General features: G+C 50.9%; 1 protein-coding gene across 2 annotated transcripts in view; it reads right to left on the minus strand.

Annotated features, from left to right (window-relative positions):
• Positions 1-26,799, minus strand: part of LOC127055874 (cysteine-rich protein 2) — a 70,437-nt gene that overhangs the window by 20,089 nt on the left and 23,549 nt on the right. The window contains exon 2 of one of the 2 annotated variants that reach the window (XM_050963410.1): positions 2,752-2,846. The exons of the other annotated variant lie outside the window; for it this stretch is intronic. Coding sequence (XP_050819367.1) covers positions 2,752-2,846 — 95 coding nt within the window. The remainder of the gene's footprint in view (positions 1-2,751; positions 2,847-26,799) is intronic. 2 annotated transcript variants of the gene reach the window in all.

The raw sequence follows: 26,799 nt of genomic DNA on the forward strand, positions 1-26,799 counted from the left end.
ATCACACAGCACACGCTAAAAGGGCACTAGGACTACAGGAGCTTAAGGGAACACCAGGCTGAGTGGGAACAGGCTTAAGGGAACACCAGGTGGCTGGCTGAGAGCACACCACTGGAAAGGCTTGTGTGTGATAAACTTCAGTGTGCTTTGTATTAACAAATCAGAGAGCAGAGTAAGCATTCAGCTGTCTCCCTGGGTCACCTTTATTGCCCTGAACAGAGGAACAGACTTCTGAGAAGCTAACAGAGGCCCAGTCCTAACTCCCACTGCAATTACTGGGAGTTTGGCTGTTTACTCTGCGGAAGCAGCACCAAAGGACATACCAAAGGCTGAGGATCTAGCCCAAGGGTCCACAGCGACAGGCTAAGGCCGTCCTACACAGATGTATTGCACAGATGGGCAGTTTTCTATTCCAGTTGTCTTGTTAAATGTGTAACTTATTGCTACTTAAATTCTTAAATACATACCAGAGATACACAGGAAGTGAAAGTGGCCCAGCCAATGTTACCATGACAACCTTTATTCTTTTAATTGCCTGCTTTTTGGCAATTTCAACAACAAAAAAAGAAAAAAAAGAGAAAAGGAAAACTGGTTTTAATTTCCCTTCTGTTTTTGCTTTTTAAAAAAGACCTAAACAGAAATTGCCTCTGCTTAGTAGCTTCAGTTCATATGGGATTGTCTATGCTCTTAGAACTTGTTCAGTTTTAAGTCTCCCCTCAATCTTAGGAAAGATGCCAAGCCTCAGGACAAAGTATGACGAGCTTCAACTCTTCACCGTTTAAGTTATCTGCAGGAGAAATACCTAGTGGTCAGGCTAAAGGAGACCAGATTTCAGGGGTGCTGGAACAATTTGTATAGGGAGATGCTGAGAGTCATTGAACCAAACTGTAAACCACTTTAGCCAAAGAGTGCAGCAGCACCCCCAGCACCCTTAGTTCCAGCACCTATGCCAGATTTATCACTCTGTTATAGCAACTGCAATGGCTGACTGAACTATGCTCCCGTTTCCCAACGGAGTTCTCTTTTCGGCTGAGATCAAGCATGGGAAGGAGGGGGAAAATGGGGGTTACAACAGAAATGGTTCTGTTCTGCAACTCTAACTGGAGTGTTCGCTACTGTATCAGCAGCATCACGGTCCAGAAACCTCACAACAGAGTTCACTTTTACCAGACATCCAGCCCAGGTTCCAGAACCAAGAGATTCAGACAAGCAGTACAAAACCACCAAGCCTTCTCGGGAGTGCCATCTCTGCAGCTACCCAGCACAGGTAGGCTGTATGTCCCTAGAGGGGAGAATCTGCAGCATGGCATATAGAAACACATCTGCTCCTCTAGGGCCTCCAGTCGACCCCTCCCCATTATGTCATGCCTATGGGTAACCACCCACTCACAGCCCCACTTACCCAACGTCTCTATTCAGACCTTCATCCCCCAACAGCCCTCAGAACTATATTCCATAAATTCCCCTGCTCACTGCGGTTCCTAAACGGCTTCTGAAGGGAGTGGAGTCCAAGTGAGAGTTAAACAAGACCATCCTAGCACTGCGCAAGGTCCTTTCCCAAAGTTCAGCAGGGCCTCGGTTCTTACGTTTCTCCAAATATTTACATTTGAAAATGAATTCAGATTTTTGTATCCATTAATAGCTGTATGGAGCTGCATCTCCAACTCCTGCCTCGCCTGCACCCATCTCCAAGAGCTTGGGTAACCCACTCCTTTTCATTTTAACTGGATGAGGACTCTGCAGACAGGGTTTTCTTTATCATGGCTAGGTGGAGTGCTTTGGAAAGGCTGCGTTTGCACCTGCCTAGCTCAGAGCCAGCACTGCTTGTCTTAGATTTGCCCGGGGCATCCTCCCAAATGCTGATTTGAGTTTGGTGATTGTGCTATCTTCCTTTCCCTCCCCAGCACCTCTCTCACCTTGCACACATGGCAGAACTGGCATCATTTAGCCTAGTGAAAACCCCTGGGTGATGACTCAGCTAGCACTAGGAGCACCCTGTGTGATGGAAAAGTAAAGGGCTACAAGGGCTTCCCACTTTCTCAAACATCCCGAGATCCAGGACCCTCTGAATTAGCAGAGCACCGTGAGGCCTTTACACTCAACTCAATGGCATTTCTCTGCCTGTCTGCAACACGATAAATTTTTGAAAATCTCATCCAGGCTGTTCCAAAATTTCAGGGAATGGTTGAGGTATTAGTGGGTAGAATCCTACCAATTTTCACCAAACTATAAAACCGGAAGAACCTGTTTTCCACCAATCTAACTTATGATTCTACAGGTTGAGATACAGGGGCGAGGCAGTAACCTCCAGGTCAGGGCACCAGAGAGCCATCTCCGCCCGCAGCACCACACGGGTACTTTGTGGGCCTGGTTTGAGTGAAGATGAAGCTGCTACAAGCCCCTCACTCCCTACCCCGCCACCACAAACCAGGCCTCCTAGCTGGGCAGTGCACCCACGGGGGGTGGGGTGGGGGAGGAGATGGCTGAGTGTCCAGCTCTGCCTACATAATCAATAAAGCATGCAACCCTCTAGTATATTATTACATTCAGTTCTTGGCTACTGGGATGAGACCCAGTTATTGGGGTAATAGCCCCACCCTGGCGGGCTCCCTAGCCATCCCAGCAGAAGCAACAGCATCTGGTGACTCCCCATCATCTCTACCTTGAGACATGCTCACGTGCTACTGAGACGTTTTCCCCCTGACCCACAGTGGGGCAAATGCATAACTGATGCTCTAATGTTGCTCTTACCTCAGCATGGCCCCCGGGGGTCAGGGTCTTGTTGCAGCGCTCGCACTTCAAACAGAACTTGTGCCAGTCCTTGCCTAAAGAGGTCACTTTCTCGGCTGCATGAAAGACAAGAGAAAAAGCAGGGTGAGCCAGCTTGGCTGGAGAGAGAAGGCAAAAAGCGAACATCTGCAGAACAGGGCCCGACAGCCTCACTCCAAACTAAAGGGCCAGGATTCAGGTAAGGTGGAGTCTGCATCTAATGGCAACTACTGCTCTTAGCAAATATTACTAAACATACTAATTTTGTCTGCAGCACAAATTAATCACCTTGCTTCTCTTCTCTCCTGTAATATGACCTATTAGGGAAGCCTCACCTATCAGGGAAAGTTAAAGGACGAGATTGTGGAGGAAAAATTCATTGTTTGACTTTCACTCCAAAAGACTCCACCTCTCTCTACCAACTAGACAGAAGCACAGGAATCACTTGGCTCACTAATGAAATGCAGCCACCTCCAAGGTGGAAGACAGCAGTGGTTAAACTGCTCAGAGTGACACTTCCCCATACCGTAAGGTCAGGAAGTGCAGAAGAATCCCCTGTTTGATGGAAAACTGCAGGGGCAAATTTAGGTCAGCAGAATTGCTATTCTGCAAGTATAAATGGTGCTTTACAAAAAAACACACAAAAACAAAAGCTCTGCCGAATGAAGTCTACACTCTAAGGCCTTGGCTACACTGGCGAGTTGCAGCGCTGGTGGTGGCTTTACAGCGCTGTAACTTACTCACCGTCCACACTTGCAAGGCACATACAGCGCTGCATCTCCCTGGATACAGCGCTGGCTGTACTCCTCCTCTGCCTGGGGAATAACGACTGCAGCGCTGGTGATGCAGCGCTGCTCTGCCAGTGTGGCCACCAAAAGCGTTGTTATTGGCCTCCAGAGGTATTCGGAGGTATCCCAGAATGCCTGCTCAGCCACTCTGCTCATCAGTTCAAACTCTACTGCCCTGGCCTCAGGTGACCCGCCCTTTAAATGCCCTGGGAATTTTAAAAATCCCCTTCCTGTTTGCTCAGCCAGGTGTGAGTGCAATCAGTGAATCTTTCCAGGTGATCATGCCTCCACGCGCCAAATGAGCCCCAGCATGGAGCAATGGCGAGTTGCTGGACCTCATCAGTATTTGGGGTGAGGAAGCTGTGCAGTCACAGCTGCGCTCCAGCCATAGGAATTATGATATCTATGGGCAGATATCAAGGGCCATGCTGGAAAGGGGCCATGACCGGGACGCGGTGCAGTGCAGGATTAAAGTGAAGGAGCTGCGGAGTGCCTATTGCAAAGCCCGTGAGGGAAACTGCCGCTATGGTGCTGCCCCCATGACCTGCCGTTTTTACAATGAGCTGGACACGATACTTGGGGGTGACCCCACTGCCAATCCGAGGACCACGATGGATACTTCAGAGCAGCGGGGGGGAGGTAGAGGCGGAGGAGGGTGGGGGAGGAGGAAACCGAGAGTAAGGGTACTGGGGTGGGGGGAGACACCCCGGAGTCCCAGGAGGCTTGCATCCAGGAGCTATTGTCAAGCCAGGAGGAAGGCAGCCAGTCGCGGCAGCCAGTACTTGGTGAAGGACAAGCAGAGGAGCAGGTTACCGGTAAGCGGCTTTTATTTTCAGGATGGAAATGTTTCAGGAGAGGAGGGGGGCTTAGGGCTGCATGCATGCATGCCTAGATGTGGAATAGCCCATTGATGTGGTCTATCACGTCGCGGTAATCGGCCTCGGTAATCTCTTCAAAAGTTTCAGCCAGAGCATGGGCAATGCACTTCCACAAGTTTATAGGGAGAGCCACTGTGGTCCTTGTCCCAGTCAGGCTTACGCATCCGCGCAACTGTGCCGCAAGGGGTGGGGGGACCATTGCTGCACACAGGCAAGCTGCATAGGGGCCAGGGTGGAATCCGCATTGCTGTAGAAGACCCTCCTGCTCTTCCCAGGTGACCCATAGCAGCGAGATAGCTTCCAGGATTAACTCCTGTGGAAAATGTTGGGAGAGTGTTCAGTGTAGGTACCCCCTGCAGCTGTTTGCTTTCCCTATACACAGAAACCCCAGCACAGTTTCCTGAGCCCCAAAGCAGCGTTCCACGGTGCTGAGCATTTCCGTGAAAGCCACAAGCAATGTCGTGTCATACGCATCAGGCGACTCGCAATCATCGTCGGACTCCTCATCACTTCGGAGCTGAAGGAATAGCTCAACTGCCAAACGTGATGTGCTGGCGAGACTCGTCAGCAAAGTCCTCAGCAGTTCGGGCTCCATTTCCCACAGAAATCGCACTGCACAGAAACCGTTGGGAGAGTCACAATGGCGCCAAATGTGGACAGAAAAACAGGGACTGCTGGATGCAAAGCGATGCATCATAGGGCGTTGGGACAGGAAGCAGAATGACCCGCACCCTTCCGTTCCCTTCCCACAACCCACGGCACCAAAATGGGACAAGGTGCTCTGTGGGATAGCTGCCCATAATGCACCACTCCCAACAAGGCTGCAAATGCTGCAAATGTGGCCACACTCCAGCGCTTTCCCTACACAGCTGTACGAAGACAGCTGTAACTCCCAGCGCTGCAGAACTCCAAGTGTAGCCAAGGCCTAAGCAGACTACAGTTCCCTGGAGCTAGATCAGCCAAGACTCTGGGGTCAATGGCTGACCAGGCCCGCTCCAGGCACCAGCGAAGGAAGCAGGTGCCTGGGGTGGCACTCCATCTGTTATTGGGGCAACACATCAGGGACTTCAGCGGCAGGTCCTTCACTCTCTCTCTTCCTCTTCAGTGGCACTTCAGTGGCAGCTCAATCAGGTTTTTCTTTCTTTTTGTTCTTTTTTTTTCTTCACCGCTTGGGGTGGCAAAAAAGCTGGAGCTGGCCCTGCGGCTGACTCTTGTGAAAAGCACGATGGGATCATCAATAACCACAAATGGTCAAGGCTTTGATTTTAAGCCTCATCTGTCAGCCTGCCCTTCCTGCATAACAACCCCGAGCACCATTGTACGTCCTGGTGAAAGGAGCATCTCCTTACTCAATTGCTGAGTCCTGTGGCATTTCAGTGTGGCTCAGGGCTCCACCACAACACTTAGCAGACCAGACCATGACCTAAGGTGACAATTTGCCCCTTTTCCTCCCATCAGCCCAATTCCCAGAGGGACATTCTCTCTGGTGAGAGCCTGACATGCATAACTGACTGAGATCTGTGGACAAAGCCCTTTGAGATAGCTGGAGCTGGGAGGGTCCAAGGGCATTACCAGAGGGCACTGCCAGCCATCCCTCCTGCCTCAGAAGTCAGGAGTGGGGCCAGTGCCTCCTACCCCCTGCAGCACTGCCAGACTGCGGGGAGCTCAGAATCTCCTCCTACATAGGGTAGGTCTGGGGATCAGTCCTGACTGCCTGCTAGTCCCAGCGGATTTTTAAGATGTCTTCAGGAATGCAGCCTCCTGGGAGCCTCCAACAATTCCAGATTTTCAAGAGAGCTCAGCACCTCGTGTTAAAATCGGGCAGAGCACTGCTAAAGGCCTGGCCCTTCTTTAGTTGCTTAAACAGAGCTGGACTCTTTGGAAAAAACTGGCCCCAGCTGTGGGAGGGGGTCCCTTGGGAATCTGGGCCTTGGCGACTATTCCAACCATTTCATAATCTCACTGGCAGGAAAACACAGGCTGAACATCAGGGATGTTCCCTTTTATTTGTCGCTTCTCTTTATACCTCTTTGTACCACCCTAAAGAATATGCTGCTAGTCAAATGTTTGTAGACTGTTTGCACTTCCGCTCCAACTCAGCCCCTTTAGTTATTTCTTAGGCTTTGTCAACACTACACAGGTTTTAGCGACAGGGCCATGTCACTAATAAAGGTATGTCTACACTGCAAAGTCGTTGACAAAACTTTTGTCTTTCACTGGTACTTTCACACACACACACACACACCCCGCGAAAGACAAAAGTTTTGCGACACAAGTGGCAGTGTGAACACGGCAAGAGTCCTCTTTTGTTTTGTCATTCAGTTGGCACTGTAGACAAAGCCTTAGCCAAGCTACATACATTTAGCTCTTTTAGGCCTTGGCTACACTGGCACTTTACAGCGCTGCAACTTTCATGCTCAGGGGTGTGAAAAAAACGCCCCCCCAAGCGCTGCAAGATACAGCGCTGTAAAGCCACATTGTAATCAGTGCCGCAGCGCTGGGAGCTCCGACCACACTCACACTCCAACCACACTCACACTTCAAAGCTCCGACCACACTCACACTTCAAAGCGCTGCCAATTTCAAGTGTAGCCATACCCTGAGTCTCTCCCATATCAATCCATCCCTAAAGGCCCTGGGTCGTCAGCATTCTTGGAGAAGGAGCTCAGAAAGGAACACAGTCACCTAGGTGTGGTCACATCAGAGCCATATATAGTAAGGGACTATTAACCCCACACTTTGGAAAGCATCCATGTATTCAGCCTAAAAAAAAAAAAAAGTCACATTTGCTTGTGCAGTGCAGTCAAATTAAAAGTTCATCTTTCTGACGCTATGTTGGTCTCTCTATCACTGCTCCCCAGACTTCTCCCACCTACTGAATAGGAATGGTTTTGTTTATCTCAGATGCATTAGCTTAACTGGGACAAGTGAAATCTCATTTTGTGTTTCCTGCCCATATATCTAGTATCTCTCCTCTCCCATTCAGCACACTAAACAAAGATGTTATGTGAGACCAGATCCAGCAGCAACACCGATCCTGTCTAGGGCTTTGCAAGGTCACCCTTTGCTGTGCCTTCCACAAAGACTAAAAATTACAAACTCTCTTCCCCTAGCCCTGCTGTCTAGAATGAGCAGAGCTTGCTAGAATTTTTCATTATCTGAAGCAAGGATGCTTCTGTGCCTCCAGGAATCATGAGGGGAAAGCCACACAGAAGAGATGGGCTCTGCATTTAGTTTGCATGTGGCAAGGGTGCTGGTTTCTGAGTCCAGGTTCTGGGAAAGTTCTGTCTCTTTTGGAAACCAGGCTCCTCTTGCTTGTTGACTACTTTTTCCTCCCAAGGGAGCAAGCTGCTGTGTGAGGTCATCACCATATGGAAGAGAAGGAATTCATAGATCCCAAGGCCAGAAGGGACTGTTGTGATCACCTAGTCTGACCTCCTGTACAACCCAGGCCAGAGACCTGCCCCCAAATAATTCCTAGAGCAGATCTTTTAGAAAAACATCCCATCTTGATTTTAAAATTGCCATGATGGAGAAAATTATCCCAATGGTTCATAACCCTCACTATTCAAATGTACAGCCTATTTCCAATCTGAATTTGTCTAGCTTCAACATCCAGCCACTGGATCGTGCTAGGCCTTATCTCTGCTAGACTGAAGAGCCTATTATTAATGTCAGTCCCCCATTAACCTTCTCTTTGTTAAACTAAATAAACCAGGCTTCTTGAGTCTCTTGCTATAAGGCATGGTTTCTACCCCTTAACTCATTCCCACTGTTCTTCTCTGAACCCTCTCCAATTTATCAACATCCTTCTGAGACCACTACTATGCCAGGCTTCGAAAGCCAGAGCAGCAACCTTGAACTGGACTCTGGTTTCAATGGGAAGACCACGCAGCGATTGGTGATCACATCAACCCATGTTAGTGAGCAACCATGTTGCTGTGTTCTGGGCCACAGGTAGCTTCCCCAGAACCCGAGGCTCAATTCCCAGGTGTAACAGATGGCAGGAGCTGAGTCTTGAGGCTACAGTGTGCATCAGGTCCATGTCTAAAAGGACCAGGGTCATCCCCTGGCCAGGTGCAGAAGGAAGTGGGTGTTCCTCACCACTGTGGCTATCTGTGTGTTCAGGCACAGACAGGACAGAGCCAAGGAGCCCCCATGGCTGCAGACAGATCCAACAGGTGCTGTCTGTGGCAAGGTCCCTCCTCTTCCACCATCACCTCAGATGCATCAGGGTTCAGTCCCAACAGCTGCAATCCCTTCTTTGGACTATGCTGTGAACATGCGCTGTCCAGGTACTCCTGGCACTGCGGCTCTGGTTCTCTGCTGGCTCTCTCTACAGCTCCAAGCATATTGGACAGGAGGGAAAAGAGGACTGAACCTTGAGACAACAGCCAATGAGGGCCCAGGGAGCTGAAGAATAATTGCCCATAACGACTCTTGCTGTACCCTGCTCCACACCTGCCTCCTGCCATCTCTAATGCTGTATGTCGCTATTTAGTATTACTCCCAGCACCCTTGGGCAGCTAGCAGGCGATGTCACTGCATTCACACTCACTCTGAGAAAGATGTGCTAAGACCCCAGGCCCCAAATGCCTTCCCTAGAAGACCATCTTCCGCCCTCTCATCAGCCATTAGCTTTCTAAATTCACCGTGTTTACCTGGGATGATTAGCAGTCTGATTCCCCCTTGCCTTACACCAGGTTAACACAACTGGAACCAGCACATTATACTAGCACTCAACTGGAGCAATGCAGCAGGCAGGCTGGCTTTGTGTACCAGGCCCACTTCTCACTCAGGATTCTAGCACTCTCTTGCCGCTTAGATCTCTCCCCTGATGGTTGTCCACTTCCTTCAGCAGGGACTCAAGCTAGATTTACCAGACAGAAACAGGTTGGGCCATGCTGCCTTTCTTTAGGACTGGTGTCTCATTGGCTTCTTTCAAACTCTTTGCTATCTCTTGGTTCTCTCCTTAGCGTGTGATGGATCATTTTCCGTGGCTCTGTAAACCCGTAAGTCAGTTCCCACAGCACTATAACCTTAAGCACTCGTCACCCACACCTGTAGACATGTATTAAACATTCCCCCTGACCCTCCATAAGGGTTACTTCATGGGGGTTTTATCCACAGCTACCAACATATTGACAAAACCCTCCTTATTCCCTCTTTGCCCAGGCATCTGTGCTTTATATTGTTATTAAAAAGGAATCTAAATAAACATTGTATCTCTGCCGTTTCTGAACCAGTTCCACCGCACTCCACCCTCTGTCTCTCTTTTCCGCCCAAGATATTTATATGAATGTGCTTTTTGTTCTATCCCAAACCCCTTCTGGCAGCATTAATTCATTTTGCTACCCTTATCTTTTCCTTGCATGCCTAACCAAGTATATTCCTTACACTGCCTCCCACCTCTTTCCCATTTCCTCTTCAGTGCTGGGATCTGTTTTTGTTCTTCACATCCACTAATTCCCCGTTGGTTTCTCTCTCTCTCTCTGACACACACAGACTAGGGTGACCAGACACCAAGTGCAAAAAATGGGGACACGGGTGTGGGGGTAACAGGAGCCTATATAAGAAAGACTAAAAAATCGGGACTGTCCTTATAAAATTGGGACATCTGGTCACCCTAACACAGACATGCATGCACATACTCTGGCCACTGCACAAACAGCTGGAATATGGTAAAATTCAATTAAAGTTGCCATAAAACAAAGTCATAAAAAGCCAAATGAAATATTTAACAGGCAAGTAAAAGCAGGAGGATTCAAGTGCACTTCTACTCTGAATGCGACTGAAAATGGCATTATGGGTTTTTTTGTTTATTTATTCTCATTGGCTTCAATGGGGGGGTGGATGTCAAATTTGTTTTGTGTACATGTTGTTATGCTGGAACTTAGGAAAAACCTCACTGGAGGTGGTGGGTGTAACAGCTGCCTTCCATTCAGACTAAATGAGGGAACAATTAAATGACTCCTTTGTTTAGAGATAGCCAAAAAAACAGGAGCCACCACTCAAAAGAACAGGTGGCTCAGGGGTCTGAACTATATGGGAGGAGGGGTTTCTCTGTGGGATGAATGTAAGTATCAGGATAGGAAACTGATTTTGATTCCAGCTGTGCATGTGGGAGAGAAGGGGCTGGAACACCACAGCACATAGAGGAGCCCCAGACACAGTGAGACTTGAGAAGCCCTGGTAGCATGACGCTGGGAAAAAGCTAAGAAAGAGTTTTTGAGCAAAGTGCTGGCTGGAAAGAAGCTTGGAACTGCAAGCAAAGAAACTCCCTCCTGCTGTTTAATTCCTACTGTGTTCAGGACTTTATGTAACTTCTTTGTAAACAAACAGAATTACCTTCAAGAAATACCTGAATCTATCACCAATGTCTCCTCCTAATGGAAACAAACTGGTAGCCCTAAACTGTGGCGAACTCCTTGGGTCACAAGGGGGCAAGACAAAAGAGGTTTTGTCTACCTGTCACACCTGCGCTATCTGGAATCAAAGCTGAGCTGGGTCCTTTGTTGTTCACTCAAAGTCCCCAGTAACAAGGACTTTGCAAACCACATTCTGCTCTCCATTGTACTTTCACATCTTCATTGACTCCACTGGAGCTGCACAGGTGAAACATAAGAATTTGGCCCAGGAGCTAGAACAGTGGTCCCCAAACTTTTCAGGATTGCACCCCCCTTACTCCTGTCCATGCCTCCCCCCGGAACCAGGCCACGGCTCTGAAGGGCGGAGGGGGACACAGATGGGGTAAGGGGCCCAAGGCTGGGGCCACAGCTGGGGCCAGGAACAGAGCCACAGCCATGGGCCGAGGCCAAGGGCAAGGCCAGGGTGTGGTTGGGGCTAGGAGCAGAGCTAGGAGCGGGGCAGGGTTCAGTGGCATGGCTGTACTGCCCCCAGCCCCTCCCACTTCACTAGCACAACCAGGTACAGCTGCCAGTGAGCTTTGGTGCCTGTCCCAGTAGACTGGGCTGGGGGCAGTACATCCACCCCTGAGGAGAAGCCGATGCAGGGTGCTGGCTCCTGGGAGCGGTGGCCCGAGAGGCTGCTGCTTTCGCCGCTGAGGTTCCCAGTAGAGCCCCGCAGCTCCATGGATATTAATTTATATCTGCGGATATCAATTCTGTATCCACGCAGGGCTCTATCCGTCCGAGGATGGATTAGGGCTCCAGCCCACGGCTCCCACTTCCCAACAGAGCAGCCATTGTGATAGTGACGTGGGGAGCAGGAGGCAGCCAATACTAGGCAGGGAACCTCTAAGAGAACAATGGCTCTCACCCCTCAGAAAGGGGAATCCAGAGGAACCCGCACACACACCAAGCCCCAGCAACTTTGGACTGAGGGGGCCCCCCCACTGGCCATTTTCAGCATCTTCCTCTTTGTGCTTCAACTAAGAACTTGTACTCACTCATCTATTTGCACCAACCTGTTGTCTGTTGTCTATTTAGATTGTAAACTTCTTTTTCGTTCTGTGTCTGCCCAGTGCCCAGTACAATGGGGTCCTGGCCACGACCAGGGCAACTGCAATACAAATAACAGAAGGCTAAGAGCTTGACATTCTGGATAACTACCTTTGTTCCACCTCTTCAGAGTAGGCCCAATACAGGGACTTGGGGTCAGGCTATACTCCTAGCTCCAGATCAGGCTCCCTAACTAAGAGCATTTGCCTCCTGCCCAGAATTCTCTGGCAAACCAGTTGGCTCCCTGGGCACAGGTGAGGAGCAGAGGAGGGCATGCTGTGCTTAGATCCAGCAGTCCTCAGCTCACATAGGAAAAAGCTAGCAGCAGGACCATGCACTAAGGGGATGGAGTATGCTAAAGTGTCTACACCATGGAGAGGAAGTCAGTGATCCCTACACTCCCACACACCTTCCTTGGATCTGCTCCACAGGGCACTAAAAAGCAGACATTCACTTCTCCACGGCATCCCAGGAATCCTTCCCACTGCCAAGCAGAGACCTATGGCAAGCTGCCTGACTCTCAGCTCCTCGCAAGCCACAGGAGGGCAGAGCATGGCAGCCTCCAGACTGTGGGAAGCGACACTACTGCTACCGTGCCCAGCAACTCAGCCCAAGCCAGGCATCCCAACAGGCCCTGGCCACTGGCCCTAACAAAGATAGCCAGCCATATGCCAGACACACAGACCCACGCAGTGCAGTCTCTACAAGCTAGTGAGGCTCCCCAGGTCAGGCTTGCTCTGAGACTCTAGACTGGAGAGAATCACCAACCCGATACGGATTGCACATGCACTCAGGGACTTCCTGGCTCTGCTGAGTGGGGCCTGTCCAGATGCATCAGGCATTCCCCCTCGCCTCTCTGTTAGGAAATCAGGCCATGGGTAGTCTCGCCTCGTGGTCAGGCCGGGAGGCTGGCACAGAGGTGACCAGGCCTAGCAGCCAGATCCTGAATCGAGAGCCAAGTTACCAAGACAAAGGAGTCAGCCAGAGCAGAGAGACAGAAATCAGGAGTTGAGGGCTGGAGGGCACATCTACACTATAATTCTTGAAACATTCAAAAACCAGTAAGAGAACACTTCAATCTCCCTGGACACTAAATAACAGACTTAAAAGTGGTAATTCTTCAACAAAAAAACTTCAAAAAGAGACTTCAAGGAGAAACTGCAGAACTGGAATTAATTTGTAAACTTGACACCATCAAATTAGGCCTGAACAAAGACTGGGAGTGGCTAGGTCACTACAAAAAATAATTTTCCCTCTGTTGATACTAACGCCTTCTTGTTAACTGTTGGGAATGGGCCACATCTACCCTGACTGAATTGGCCTCATTAACACTGACCCCCCACTTGGTAAGGCAACTCCCATCTTTTCATGGGCTGTATATTTATATCTGCTCCTGTATTTTCCACTCCATGCATCTGATGAAGTGGGTTATAGCCCACAAAAGTTTATACCCAAGTAAATTTGTTAGTCTCTAAGGTGCCACAAGGACTCCTTGTTGGTTTTGCTTATTGTCTAGATTTTGGCTTGTAGCTTGTTGCTTCATTTTTTTGATCAGCTCCCAGCAAGCAGAGGCAAGGGGGGGACAGAGTCAGGGATGCTCGGCAGCCCCAGCACAGTCCCAGACTGCAGGCCAGGAGGATCTAGTCACACAGAGTGTTAGGGATCTTAGTAATTGGCTTGTTTTGGCCTTGTTTTGAAATGGGATTAGCTTAATTTTGGCATATTGTGAAAGTCGGGGTGCTTATTTGCTGCATGAAATTGGCAACTGTGGTTCTGAGGCCCTATGTACAGGGAGGGTTTCAGAGCCCAGGCTTCACCCTGAACCCGAATGTCTACAAAGTATTTAGCCCCACAGCCCAAGGCCTGTGAGCCCGAGTCAGCTGACTTGGGACAGCCATAGCTGTGCTGCGGGTCTTTTACTGCAGGGTGGATGTACCCAGTGCTGTGGTTAGACATCAAATAACAAGTCCAGGCAGAGAGATGAAGCTGAGGGTCAGAGCCGAAGTATCAGCCAGAGCAGGAGTAGCAGCCAAGGGGAGGAAACTAGGAGCCAGGAACAAGGAGTGAGAGCCAGGAGCAGGAACAGAACACAGCTGTGGGCATGGACCGCTATTGAGGGTGGCTGCAGGGTTTAAGAATGGCTGAAGACACGAGCAGGCACAAAAAGGAGGCCAGGTTCATTAGCTAAATCAGCTGAGGGCAATGAGCAGGGTCTGGGTTCAGATGTGGGTCCCTAACACTTTCCCTCAACACAAACAGCCCATTGCCCCTGACCCATATAATCCAGGGAAGGGGCCAGGTCCCACCCCAATGCAATGTCAGTGAAACCAGGGAAAAGACATGGAGCCATTCCCTGCTCCTGAGGAGCAGGCTACAAGGATGCAGCACTGCAGTGACACTCCACATCACAGCCCTGCGGGCATTTGCTCCACAGCCCAGTGTGCAACAAGGGCCTGTGCTGAGCAAGGCTCAGAGTGTGCCCTCCCCCACAGCTCGCAGATGCCACAGCAGATGGAGCCTGCAGTGCCTGTAGACAACTGAAGCTACATCACAAATAAACCATTCTTAGCCATACACAGATTCATGGCTCTCCAAGCACTTTCCAAAAGCATGCATGACTCCTAAGCACCTGCTTCCCCCTGCCCTGGCTCACAGCTGGAGGCACTTTGCTACGCCACAGGGAGGCACATAGAACCTGCCTGGCATTACTGAGCCCCCCACAGACCTCCTGGGAGGGGAAATGGAGCATGAAAGCTGTAAGCGGAGCCTGGTGTTGGAGCACAAATGGCGTGAGCAGCATTGTCGTGGCAGAGAGAAGGTCAGGCTAACCCCTGGCTTGAATTTCAGCAGCGTCAATCAGGAACTCTCCTCTCCCCACTGCTCTGAACGTCAACAATACCCATCGCCCTCTTACAGCAGTGAACCGCAGCAGAAAATGGCCAGAGACCACAACAAAGAGGCTGTCTCCATTACAGCCCTGCCACGGGCCAAGTGTGCTCCACCCCCACGCCCAAGCCTCGCTGTGAGCCTGGCAGCATTGGACAGCTGCTTTTTAGTATTTCAGGCTGGTTGTTCACAAGGCGGAGCAGGTACAGCTCAGCTACCAGCCATGACCACACCTTAACCAGATCCTTAGGGAAGGAATCTGGACTGTGAAGGGTCTCCAAGCCCATGCTCACAAAGATGGCGGGCTAACACCACAGAAGTGAGACATGTGGCACCCTCTGACACAGGAAGGCCTGGGACCCAGGGGGAGGCAGGTAAATGCTTTGTCTCACTCTGCAGTGACCCCTGAGAGTCTAGCGGGAGCCACATCCAGAGCATCTCAGCAACAGGCAATTCTCCATGAAGCCAGGCCTGACGATGGGAGGTGAAAAACATGGGGGGTGGAGGGAGAGGAGATCTTTAGAGCTCAAACTCCATCCCCCACCTACCCACCGACACCACACAAATAGCAGGGCCCGGAAGGAAATCCCCTGAGATCATAACCTGCCATAAACTCAGGCTGCTCAAGGGTAAGAACTCCTCCTTGGCACTAGGGAGTGGAAGAGACTAACAGGACCTTGCAATCCCTGTTAAGGGATCACTGGGGAGTGGGAGACCTGCTAAGACGTCATCTCCCACATGATAGGGGTAGGGCATTCCACCCAGCCCAGATCCCTCCATTGGAGACCAAAGCTCTCATCCAGACATCCTGCTGCGCCACAGTGCAGTCAACCCCGGCTGAGCTCTCTGATTCCATGTGGCAGATGTTTGCAGACAGTTATCCTGCGCTATACAATGGCCTCACACTCCCCAGGGAGTGCAAACAAGCCACCTCTTAGCCAGGCTGTCAGCCAGTGGATTAGCAAGAGTTTTCCAGGCTGCATTGTTTATTCTCAGCAGAGGAAACAGCTTGGAGACACCCAACCCACTTCCAGGGCACTGACATTCCATTTGTGTTCAGAGTACTATAAATCACCACACAGAGAGAGAAAACAAGAGTTCTGATTTCCTGCTGCTTCGCCTTATCTGCTCCATAAATACACAATTGCCATCCCCTTCCAGGGTACAGCCTCAGGCACAGCACAGAGTCGAGACTGCAGCCCACTCACCATGACCTTCCTGGGACCAAGCAACATGCTGAGATTTCAGCCAGCTCAATATTTGCTGTGAGTCTCTTCAAGGATGGTCTTGGGCAAATCAGATCCCAAATCCAGCCAGTCTTCTTTGGGGACAGCAACAGTGCAGGCTTCACATAAGTTAATCAAGGATTGGATGTGCAGTGAGACACCCATCCACCCAACAAAATGGACACTCATCTACATCCACTGCTGCTGCGGCCAGGGTCTCGACTACAGCTGTATGCCTGAAACAGTGAGGCTAGTCTACCATGCTGTCTGCGTTGGTCCCTTTGCTATTGCACCATTGCACATGTGCTCCATTCTACCTCCCTTCCTCAGATTCCAGGCCGAGGAGGTCAGCCTGCAGCAAGGTCCCTGATTCCCCTGCATTGTGACATACATGGAAAACGGCACCAGAGAGACTTATGGCCATTAGAAGTGAGGGAATCAGTAAGGCATCAGGTATGTTACCACAGCAGAGAAATAGCAAGGTATTAGGTTTGAGAAATAGCAGGCCATTTGTCATTTAAACTCTGCATCATAATATGACCTTCCCATGGGGCAGAGTTAAGGTTACACAGGAACATGAAATTTGGTATTTCTTGACTCAAGCACTTCACTCTGCATACTCACAGTTCCCCCAACATAGTTCTTCATATGGGGCCTTCTATTGCAGGGAAGATACACCTGGATCCTCAGTCAACCTAGCTCTCCTTTAGCCTCTCTGTGCATCTATTCCCTGTGCAATGAGTCCCCTTGGAGAGCACCTGCTTTCACACCTGGGAGGGCAGGCACCCTGCCCAGCACCCTCTCCACTTGTGTTCTTGTTCCTTGTTACTTAAGCTGGCATCATCATCCCAGAAACAGCTCAGCAAGCACCAGGGTCCTGGCTCCTATGACATGCACTTAGGTACAGATCATCTTGCCCAGGCCACAAAGAGAGGATGGAACTGGATCAACAGCAAAGCTCCCATCACAGAGGATGGTGGGGAATGATCCCAAAGCTCTTTATAGCCATGGCTGCATGGGTTCCATGCCAGCCCAATGCTGCAACAGACACATGGCATTGGAAATGATCCAGGAGAAAGATCAAGGGCCTGCAGCACAGAAGAGTTAGCAAGAAGCAGCTCCCTCAGAGACCTTCTATCTGCCAATCGGGGTCAGTACTAGCCAGAGCACATACCAAAGTCTCCAGTACGCTGTTTATTACACTGACATGCTGCTCTTGGAAGAGTTACTTTGCAATCAGGACAGAGAAAGGAGGGGCTGCCTTATACAAGACACAACATTGCGACCCAGCTGTACTCTGGGCCACTGGATTCCTCTGTGTTCCATCTGCAATTACTGAAGATCCAACAGGACCTCACTCACTCCCATCCACACACAGCAGCCATCTCCTCCCCTCTATTGGTAAAGAACAGAGATGCGCTGGAGCGAGTGCTCACATTACCAAGACTTCAGTACTGCTCCCAGTCACACTCAAGAGTGCTCATTAGCAGGCTAAAGATGGTCATAAATAATTAAACACAACTGCAGTGGGTAAGATGAACAACTGCAGGGCTCTCCAAGACAGCAGCCCTGCTCCAGGATTGGGTTTGTTCTCGGAATCCAATTTTGTTACTAATTTGCCTGGGTCTCCCATCATTAGGGCCAATTAGCAGGGCTCTGCTCAGTGTGCCAGCCCAGAGCTCCCTGACACCCAGCCCCAGCCTTTTGCTTCTTTCCAACTCCTAGCCCTCCAACCGTTGGATCCCAGCAGGAAGAAAAGTGATGTCACGACACATTGCCATGGAAGTGTGTGAGATGTGGCCACAGTATGGCACAGCAAGTTCACGGATAACACTACACTGGGGGGAGAGGTAGATAAGCTGGAGGGCAGGGATAGGGTCCAAAGTGACCTAGACAAATTGGAGGATTGGGCCAAAAGAAATCTGATGAGGTTCAACAAGGACAAGTGCAGAGTCCTGCACTTAGGAAGGAAGAATCCGATTCACTGCAACAGGCTGGGGACCAACTGGCTAAGCAGCAGTTCTGCAGAAAAGGACCTGGGCATTACACTGGACGAGAAGTTGGATATGAGTTAGCAGTGTGCCCTTGTTGCCAAGAAGGCTAACGGCAAACTGGGCTGCATTAGTAGGAGCACTGCCAGCAGATCGAGGGAAGTGATTATTCCCCTCTATTTAGCACTGGTGAGGCCACATCTGGAATACTGCATCCAGTTTGGACCCCCCACTACAGAAAGGATGTGGACAAATTGGAGAGAGTCCGGCCGAGAGCAACAATTATGATCAGGGGGCTGAAGCACATGACTTATGAGAGACTGAGGGAACTGGGGTTATTTAGTCTGCAAAAAAGAGTGAGGGGGGATTTGATAGCAGCCTTCAACTACCTGAAGGGGGGTTCCAAAGAGGATGGAGCTCGGCTGTTCTCAGTGGTAGCAGATGACAGAACAAGGATCAGTGGTCTCAAGTTGCAGTGGGGGAGGTCCAGGTTGGATATTAGGAAACACTATTTCACTAGGAGAGTGGTGAAGCACTGGGATGGGTTACCTCAGGTGGTGGTGGAATCTCCATCCTTAGAGGTTTTTAAGGCCTGGCTTGACAAAGCCCTGGGTGGGATGATTTAGTTGGTCTTGGTCTTGCTTTGAGCAGGTGGTTGGACTAGATGACCTCCTGAGGTGTCTTCCAACTCTAATCTTCTATGATTCTATGACTGGGATGAAGGCTAAAAATGGCCCTTACCTTCAGAGGAGACATTTTCTTGTTTCCTTTCCAGTCCCATTTGCTTTCTCCACACTGGCTCAGAAACACCTGGAATCACACGCCCAGGTGCTCCAACAGCTCTAGAACAATCACAGATCAACCTAGGAGCACAGCTCCAGCCCTGGCCAGCTTCATGCGCCCACCCAGCACCTGCTCTACTCGCAGCTGGACAGTTGCAGACGGCTGTTTCTGAACATCCCTTCCAGAAGGGGCGACTCAGGATTAGCAGCGGGCCGATTTTCTGATGACATTCCTAGGTATACCACCAGCACCAGAGTCAACATCCAGGATGGCGACAGTCATGCTGCTGATTCAGAGGAAATGGGATCTGAGCACACACCCACGTGCATCTCAGAAGCACCTGCCAGGCTCATTTTTGGAAAACTCAGGACCTCTGAGGCACCTGCCGCAGTAAAGAGACTCGACCCACAGCACTCAAGAGTGCTGAGACTTCAGGGCTCCCATGCCAGGCCATACTAGTTTGTCCCATTGCAAATCACAACTGATTTAATAGCCAGGTTGCAAAGACCAAGGGATAAAATATCTTGGGGAGTTGCACAGCAACGACTTGCAGGGCACAGCAGAGATAGATTTACTAACTTGCTGCAGGTTGAGCATAACTTCTGCAGCTGTCCTCTTCACTCGCCCCCTATTTTTTGGGTGATGGGGGTTTGACATCTGAAATCAGCCAAGCACCCACTTAACTCTTGTCCTGCTTCCCATCTTTAAGAGATATGCACACTGCAATTTTATTGCTTGAAATGCATTAAATTCCTAAAGCCAGATCCTGGCCCCAGGGGCTGCTCTCAGCTATAACAGCCCCAGAGGGGATCACCAGAGTGCAGCATAGCCAGGCCACAGTCTTTTCCCTTCATGGCACATCCCTTTTGCTGGGACTGGGGAGGAGCCAGAACCAGGTACGGAATCAGGGAGGGCAGTTTAAGCCAGCTTCTGTCCCCTTTGCACCACTGATGGAGCAAAATGTAAAACTTAGCACTTGAATCTTACATCTTCCTTTATGCCAAAGATTTTCCATGGCTGATTCAGCCCCTGCTACAACTATAGCTGCTTTCAGAGTCTGGTAAAGAGATAGCCTTTGTACTGTACAGACATTGCTCTAGCTACGAGTTAGCAGGGAATTCCATGCATTCTGACTGCTACCAGCAGGGAATAGGGCTGTAAACAGCATCGAGTGGCCTCTGGCATCCAGGAGGTCAGACTGATAATCAAGTCCTCCCTTCTGGCCTTAAGCTCCATGGCTCAGGGCTAGGGAATGCCAGGGGAGTGAGTTTTCCAGGTATATCACTCACTCAGAGGAGGAGAAACAGCCTTCTCAGCCCAGCAGGAGCTGTCTGTACTCCAGGGCCCACCCCAACCAGCAGACATAAGACCTTTGCTGCACTAGCCACCTCTCATCAGCCTGCGAAAAGTGACCAATGAAAGAACAGAAAGTGGGCTTTGTGCCCTTTGTTGTGATTTCTTCCCGCTGATGCAAAGACTCTGGCAAATAAGTAGGTTCCCATTTGGAAGTGGTCTATATGGTAACAGATCTGCACACACCTTAAGCAGGGTTGAAGTGGTACTGAGCCTTTGGGCTGACCCTTGCGCCAGGTGCCTGTCTCTCCACCTGAAACACGCTCCTGGCCACCCATGCAGGTGGGAATCAGATCCACTGCCCCTTCCCCTCAGGTTCAGGGAGGTGAGTCAGCAAGGGGTCCCCAGGTCTCCAGCAGGGAGGTCAGACAGACTCTAACAGTATTCAGGAACAGGTTTTGTTGTGTCTGGGGCTCCATAACTTGCACGAGAACCGCCCTTCAGCATCCAAACGCCCGGAGAAGAGGAAGAATTTTAAAACAACCAACTCCAAACCAGAAAACAGATTTCTGTATTTAGCAGCCAGATTTCCAGCACAGGATGCCACAATGATGTAATGTTCCACTTCCAGAATCCAGCGACACTCTGCCAGCTGCCTGCACAGAAGCTCAGTGTTCCCTCCAAAAGGGGAAATGAAGACACTCAGAAAACACTACAATGTGTTTTTTATTGCACAGAGCGCAGCAGTAAAGAACTCCATGTTCCTTCCCCTTAGCCAGACTCAGAACCACCAGCACAGACAAGATACGTGAGAGATAGCTGATGGAGTTGGCCACAGCAATACCTGTCCAAGGTGCAGTGAATCTCGCAAAAGGTAAACCTCGCGATCCATGTAAACCCTCTGATTGGCAATGATGGGCAAAGCGGAGGAAGCACCTTACTCCCTGCAGTCTGCACGTGCAACATCATTGGATGTCACGCGCTGCAAGCAATCAACGGGTAAAGGCTGTGGCTCAGGGATGGACGTGCTCAACTTCCAAATTAACCTTCTGCAACATCTCTGCTCAGCACAGCCCCTGCCGGCCAGCAGAGAGACCATTTTAGGGGGTGATGCACAGGGAATGGAAGAGCTGGACATCACAGCAGCCAAACCTTGACCTAAGAGGCTGCACTTCAGGCTTGGTGGAGAGAGAGTTTCCTTCAGGAAACTCCTGAAGTGATACTTGAATCCTCTTCATCTACAACATTTCTTGCTGAGTCCCACCAGCAGGGGGAGGCTGTCCGGCTTCCTGGGTCCAATTCCCCAGCCAACTCTTGTGGCAGCAGTAGGGTGACCAGATGTCCTAATTTTATAGGGATAGTCCCGATATTTGGGGCTTTGTCTTACATAGGCGCCTATTACCCCCCAACTCCTGTCCCAATTTTTCACACTTGCTGTCTGGTCACCCTAGGCAGCTGCTCTGTTCAGGCTGGGGAATCCCTAGAGCAACACAACACCTAGCCTGGAAATGTAAAAGGGAAGGTCTCCAAAGCCCAGCCACCTACCAATGATCTGTTACAACATGATCAGAAAGGGAGGGACCCCAGGTATCCGTTCCTAAGCTGGGGTAGTGACAGCAAGGGCAGATCAGCAACATACATAGTACCAGCTCCTCTGTAAGGGAGGCATTATCCCTATATTACCTATGAGGAATCCAAGGCACAAAGCACTTGCCCACTGTCAGAGAGCTGGGGCAGAAAGTCTAGATCTCTTAACTCCTAGCTCCTTCCTGTAAACCCCAGCATACTCCCTGCCAGAAGTAATGGCTCCAAGTCCCCTGTGCCAATCGCTGACATGCTTCCAGCTGGCACAGGCTGTAGTAGCCCTTCCCCAGCCCCACTGCCAAGCCCTGTTCCATTCCGGACAGAGATGTGTTCCCCAAGGCCTCTCTGCCCTGCCAACACCTTGGATGAGCAGTCACAGAATGACAGACAGCTTCACCCAGCTGAATGAATCAGGCCTTTGTCTGGAGTCTTGGCTCCCTGGAAGCTCAGCTCCCTGAGTCACTGCTCCCTCTCCTCCCACAGCAGGTGGATCCTTACCAGGAGAGCTATGGCCGTCCTGCTGAAGGAGAGGGTGGGGGACACAGGGCAGTGCTAGCATTTCTGCAGTACCATGGGAGAGCCAGGAAAACCCTCCGGGGCTGCCCCAGAACTGAGACCCAGCCCGAAACAGCACAGGCTGGACTGACGAGCAGGCACAGCACTGTCTCTGCTGGGCTCAGAGACCAGTGAGTATGCTCTGGACAGCAGCCTGGCACCCCCACATGCCAGCCTTTGACACTTCAGCTTAGAGAGCACAGGACAGCAGGGAGGTGCTTTCACCTGCCTCCCAGCCCAGCCTGGACCAGTCCACACTTGTCATTCTCCACCCACTGAAGACAGTGGCCCATCCCTCCCTGAGCCTCATATTAGGGTGACCATATTTTCCCAAACAGAAAACAGGGTACCCCATGGGTGGGCCTGAACAGGGCCGTCCTTAGCCATAGGCAGAATAGGCAGCCGCCTAGGGCACTACTAGGTCTGGGGGCACCACTCTGCTGGGATCCCGGACAGTCGGAAGCAGCGGAGCATGTAAGAGCAGGGCTGCTGGGTCCTAGAAAGAGCCGAACGCAGCACAGTCTGAGGGAGGGGATTGGCTGCTGTGGTCTCTGGGAAGGGGTGGGGAAAGGAACTCATCTGTAGGGTGACCAGATGTCCTGATTTTATAGGGACAGTCCTGATTTTTGAGTTTTTTTCTTATATAGGCTTCTATTCCCCCCACCCTCATCCCGATTTTTCACACTTGCTGTCTGGTCACCCTAGCTGGGGGTAATTGGTACCTATATGAGACAAAGCCCCAAATATCAGGACTGGCCCTATAAAATCAGGGTATCTGGATCTGGTCACCCTAGCTAGGGAGCGCGTCTCTCCTCCAGGCTGGCAGCGATAAATCTCATCCGGGGGGAGCTGCACAGGGCAGGATGAGCTGCTGTTGCTCCATGGGTGCCCCCTCTCCGAGATCAGATGCTGTGCTAACTTCACCATGGTCTGTTGGGCTGGTGGTGGTGCCCATTGGCATGTGATCAGACCTGAGGGTTTGCCGCTGCTACTTTGCACCCAAAGAGGTGGATGTTGGGGTCCTGCAGTTTTCCACCTATCTCTTCCTCTACTGCAGCTGTTGGACCAGCAGGCTGGGGGGTGAGCCAAGCATGAAAGCAGTACTGTGTTGCCATTTAGATTGTCATTTAACAGATTTGTTCGCCAAAAATGCTTGCTAACAATCCTGAATTCAATTTCAATATTTTTTTTTTAAAAAATCAATATCTTAGCCAAAAACAGAAAATTAAGTTGTTGACAATTATGTGTGACAACTTTTGTGTTTGGTATGCAGAAGGGAGTGGGCCAGTTTTCATCAGAGAAACAAAAAGTGTTGACTGACTTTCCTATAGCCCTGTTACTCCTAAATAGAGCCCTCCAACAACTGTAATATGCTCATCTCCTTACCAGTGTATAGAGCAGGGATCAGCAACCTACGGCACATGGGCCAAAGGTGGCACGCGAACTGATTTTTGGTGCATGCAGCGTGGGCCGCCACTGCTCTGGTGTTCTGGCTGCTGCCCCATTGCCACCCGGAGTCCTGGCCCCACTCAGCAGCCACTGCTGTCCTGGAGACCCCCAAGGAACCCCAGGCTGGCAGTGGGCTGAGCAGGCTGGCGGCTGATCCCTGGCTGAGCCACTCAACCCGCTATCGGCCTGGGGTTTCATTCACTCAGCTGGTAGGTGGGCTGAACAGGACTAAATTCAACAAAATAGGAAAACAAGAGCAACTAATGACAAAGTGCAAGAACCTAGAGCAGTGGTCCGCAACCTTTTTCGTCTGGCGGGCGCCAGATGAAGGACCGTGGGGGTGGATGAGCATCTGCCGAAATGCCGCCAAAATTCAGTGGCATTTCAGTGGCGATGCCTCTGGATGACGCTGCTTGTTGGCAGCAAGTGGCGTCATCCAGAGGCGTTGCTGCCGAAATGCCACCAAATTTTGTTGGCATTTCGGCGGATGCTTGTCCGCCGGCAAGTACGCGGGTGCACTGAGAGGCCCCAGCGGGCGCCATGTCACCCTCAGGCACCGCGTTGGGGACCCCTGACCTAGAGAGCCTCCTGAAGCACGGTGATCGTTTTGATTTAAATGGACTTGAACTGTATGAAGAATTAGTACACTGTCATCAATAGTGCCACATGCAAAATCGATGATGGACATTGCACAGTTTACTCATACCAGCAAACTTGTTGACATATATCCTAATGTGTACATTGCCACTCGTATTCTACTGACAATTCCTGTAACAGCAGCATCAGGAGAACGGAGTTTCTCAAAACTAAAGCTCATTAAAAACTATCTCCGCTCTACAAGGAGTCAGAAACACTTGACTGGTCTTGCTGTTCTTGCAATCAAACAAGACATCACTTTGTCTTTGTCATACAATGACATTATTCCTGATTTTGCAGCCAAAAAAGCCAGAAAGATTGCTTTTAATTAAAAACAAATCCTTGTATCAATACCTCTTCATATCAATTTCCAATAAAATGTTGACAAATTTAAAAAATTATATTATTTGCATCATTCTGTCAAATCAGAGTTTTTTCTATAGTGCTACCTCTTTAGTGCTAGTCCATCAGCATTACAGTGTGCTTCATTAAGTTAAACTGGTTTTAATAACATGCATGTGGCAAGTTTTCCAATAGTGTAAGCTTATGTTTGTGTTGCTAAGAGCAAGACAGGCACAGGGGCACGAGCTTAATAATCCTGCCTAGGGCACCATAAATCCTAAGGACAGCCCTGGGCCTGAAGCCCACCTCGCCCCTCACCTGTTTATGGGTCTAGCCTGAGCTCTCCCTGCCTCCCGCCTGCGGCTGGCCTGAGGTCCCCCTACCCCCACCAGTGTGTGACCAGCCCGAGGCCCCCTGCTGCCCACCTGCATGCAGGGCCCCCCTCTCCCTAGCTCTCCCAGCCTCCCACCTGCACGGGGCAAGTCCAAGGTCCCCATCCTTCCCAGCACACAGGGCCAGCCCAAGGCCCACTACTGCCCGCCCACGGTCCAGCTCCCCTTGGCGGCCTCCCTTCCCCCACCCATTCAGGACTGGTCCTAGACCCCTGCCTCCTGCCTGCGTACAGGGCCAGCTGGCCCAAGCCACTCTCCCTAGCCTCTCCTCCAGCACAGCTGGCGTTGCTGCCCGCCCCCATCTCGCATGTTCCTCCGCGCCCCACCAGAGGTCACACCCCACTTTTTTTGGCAAAACTGGACATTTGTCCTGTTTGCTCTCGCCAACTGATCATCAGTTGGAGAGAGCAAAATGCCCATTTTTGTCAAAAAAGTTGGTTTGGCTGGGACAGGGCCAAAATGGGACATACGATTACCCTCCTTCACGTGCAGTTGCCAGCAGGCTGGGCAGGTGGGCAAGCAAGCCCCAGAGGTAGCCACCAGCCCACTGAGTGGACATGCAGAGTTCAGCTCCCTGCAGTCCACTCATGCCAACAGGTACACGCCAGGCCCAAGAGCTTTAGAATCCTTTTAATCTTATTAAAGATGGGCTTACAGGCAGCTGAGAGAACACTGCAACCCGGCACCCAAGCACTCTCCCCTGTGGGGTTGGCAATTCAATGGGCTATAGGTGCCTCTGCCTGTTTCTGGTCCAAAAGGGAATTATCTGGAAACGGTGCCCACCCTGCCTCCCCCAGCCTCAGAGACCCACACTGCTGCTGCTCTACAAATCAGCCAGCAAGATTAGTGCCTCCCAGCCTCTCCGATCTTCAAACCAAGAGTTGTGAGTATACACTACCCCGAGGGCCTCTCTGCAGGGGCACAAACAGCTGCATGCCTCCCAGCAAGCTAGCAAGTCGGAGTCTTAGCACAAGCACGTTGGTCTCTCGGCTCACCCAGTCCGTGCCACACCTAATGGTCCACCATGCACAGTGGGCACCGTCAAGTCTCTGCTTGCACGAGTCTGAGGCTCTTTGGGAGCGCGTCTATGGCCAGGACAGGGTAGTCTCTGCACAAGAGCTGCTCAGCGCCTCAGCTCTCAAGAGCTCCCTAGAACTCCTGGAGTGGGGCTCTCACATGTGCTACCCATCAGGGATTGAGGGAGCAGCCTGATCCAGTGAGCACACACAGGAGATCAGACTGTATTTCCCTCTCTGCCCCAGGCACAGCACCTCCCGGCGGTGTCCATGACTGCAGAGGCAATCCACTCACTGCTCAGTCCTGCACTTTGACTGAACGTGCTGCTTGTGGTGGCTGCATTGAGAGCACCTCACCTGCTGCAAGCTTCACTCCCACCTCTTCCAGGTGTCTCTCCACTTCAAAAACCCGGCTTCAAGCACTGCCTGTGGACTAGAGTCAGGGCAGAAACATGGGAGCAGCTGCCAAAACCTCCTGCAAACCAGCTCAGAAAAAAGATGTAAAAGCCTGGGCCACGCTGCACTGCTCAGGGCAGCAGGGTAAAGTCCCTCCCCCAGCTTCTTCACTGGGAGATTCCTTCTGCCCAAGTGGGAATGCTGCACATGCAGAGTGTGTTTCCCATGTCCCCTTCTGTCCTGAACACTGGCAAAGAGAGCACAGCTTTGTGGCCAAGAGCTACTTGCTCATCTGAGCATCACGCAAGGAGGATCTGCTTGGATTGGCTCCTGCTCTAATGAGCAGGCCTAGGTC

The sequence above is a fragment of the Gopherus flavomarginatus genome, chromosome 7 (assembly GCF_025201925.1).
Source record: "Gopherus flavomarginatus isolate rGopFla2 chromosome 7, rGopFla2.mat.asm, whole genome shotgun sequence".
In the NCBI taxonomy this organism is placed as follows: domain Eukaryota; kingdom Metazoa; phylum Chordata; order Testudines; family Testudinidae; genus Gopherus; species Gopherus flavomarginatus.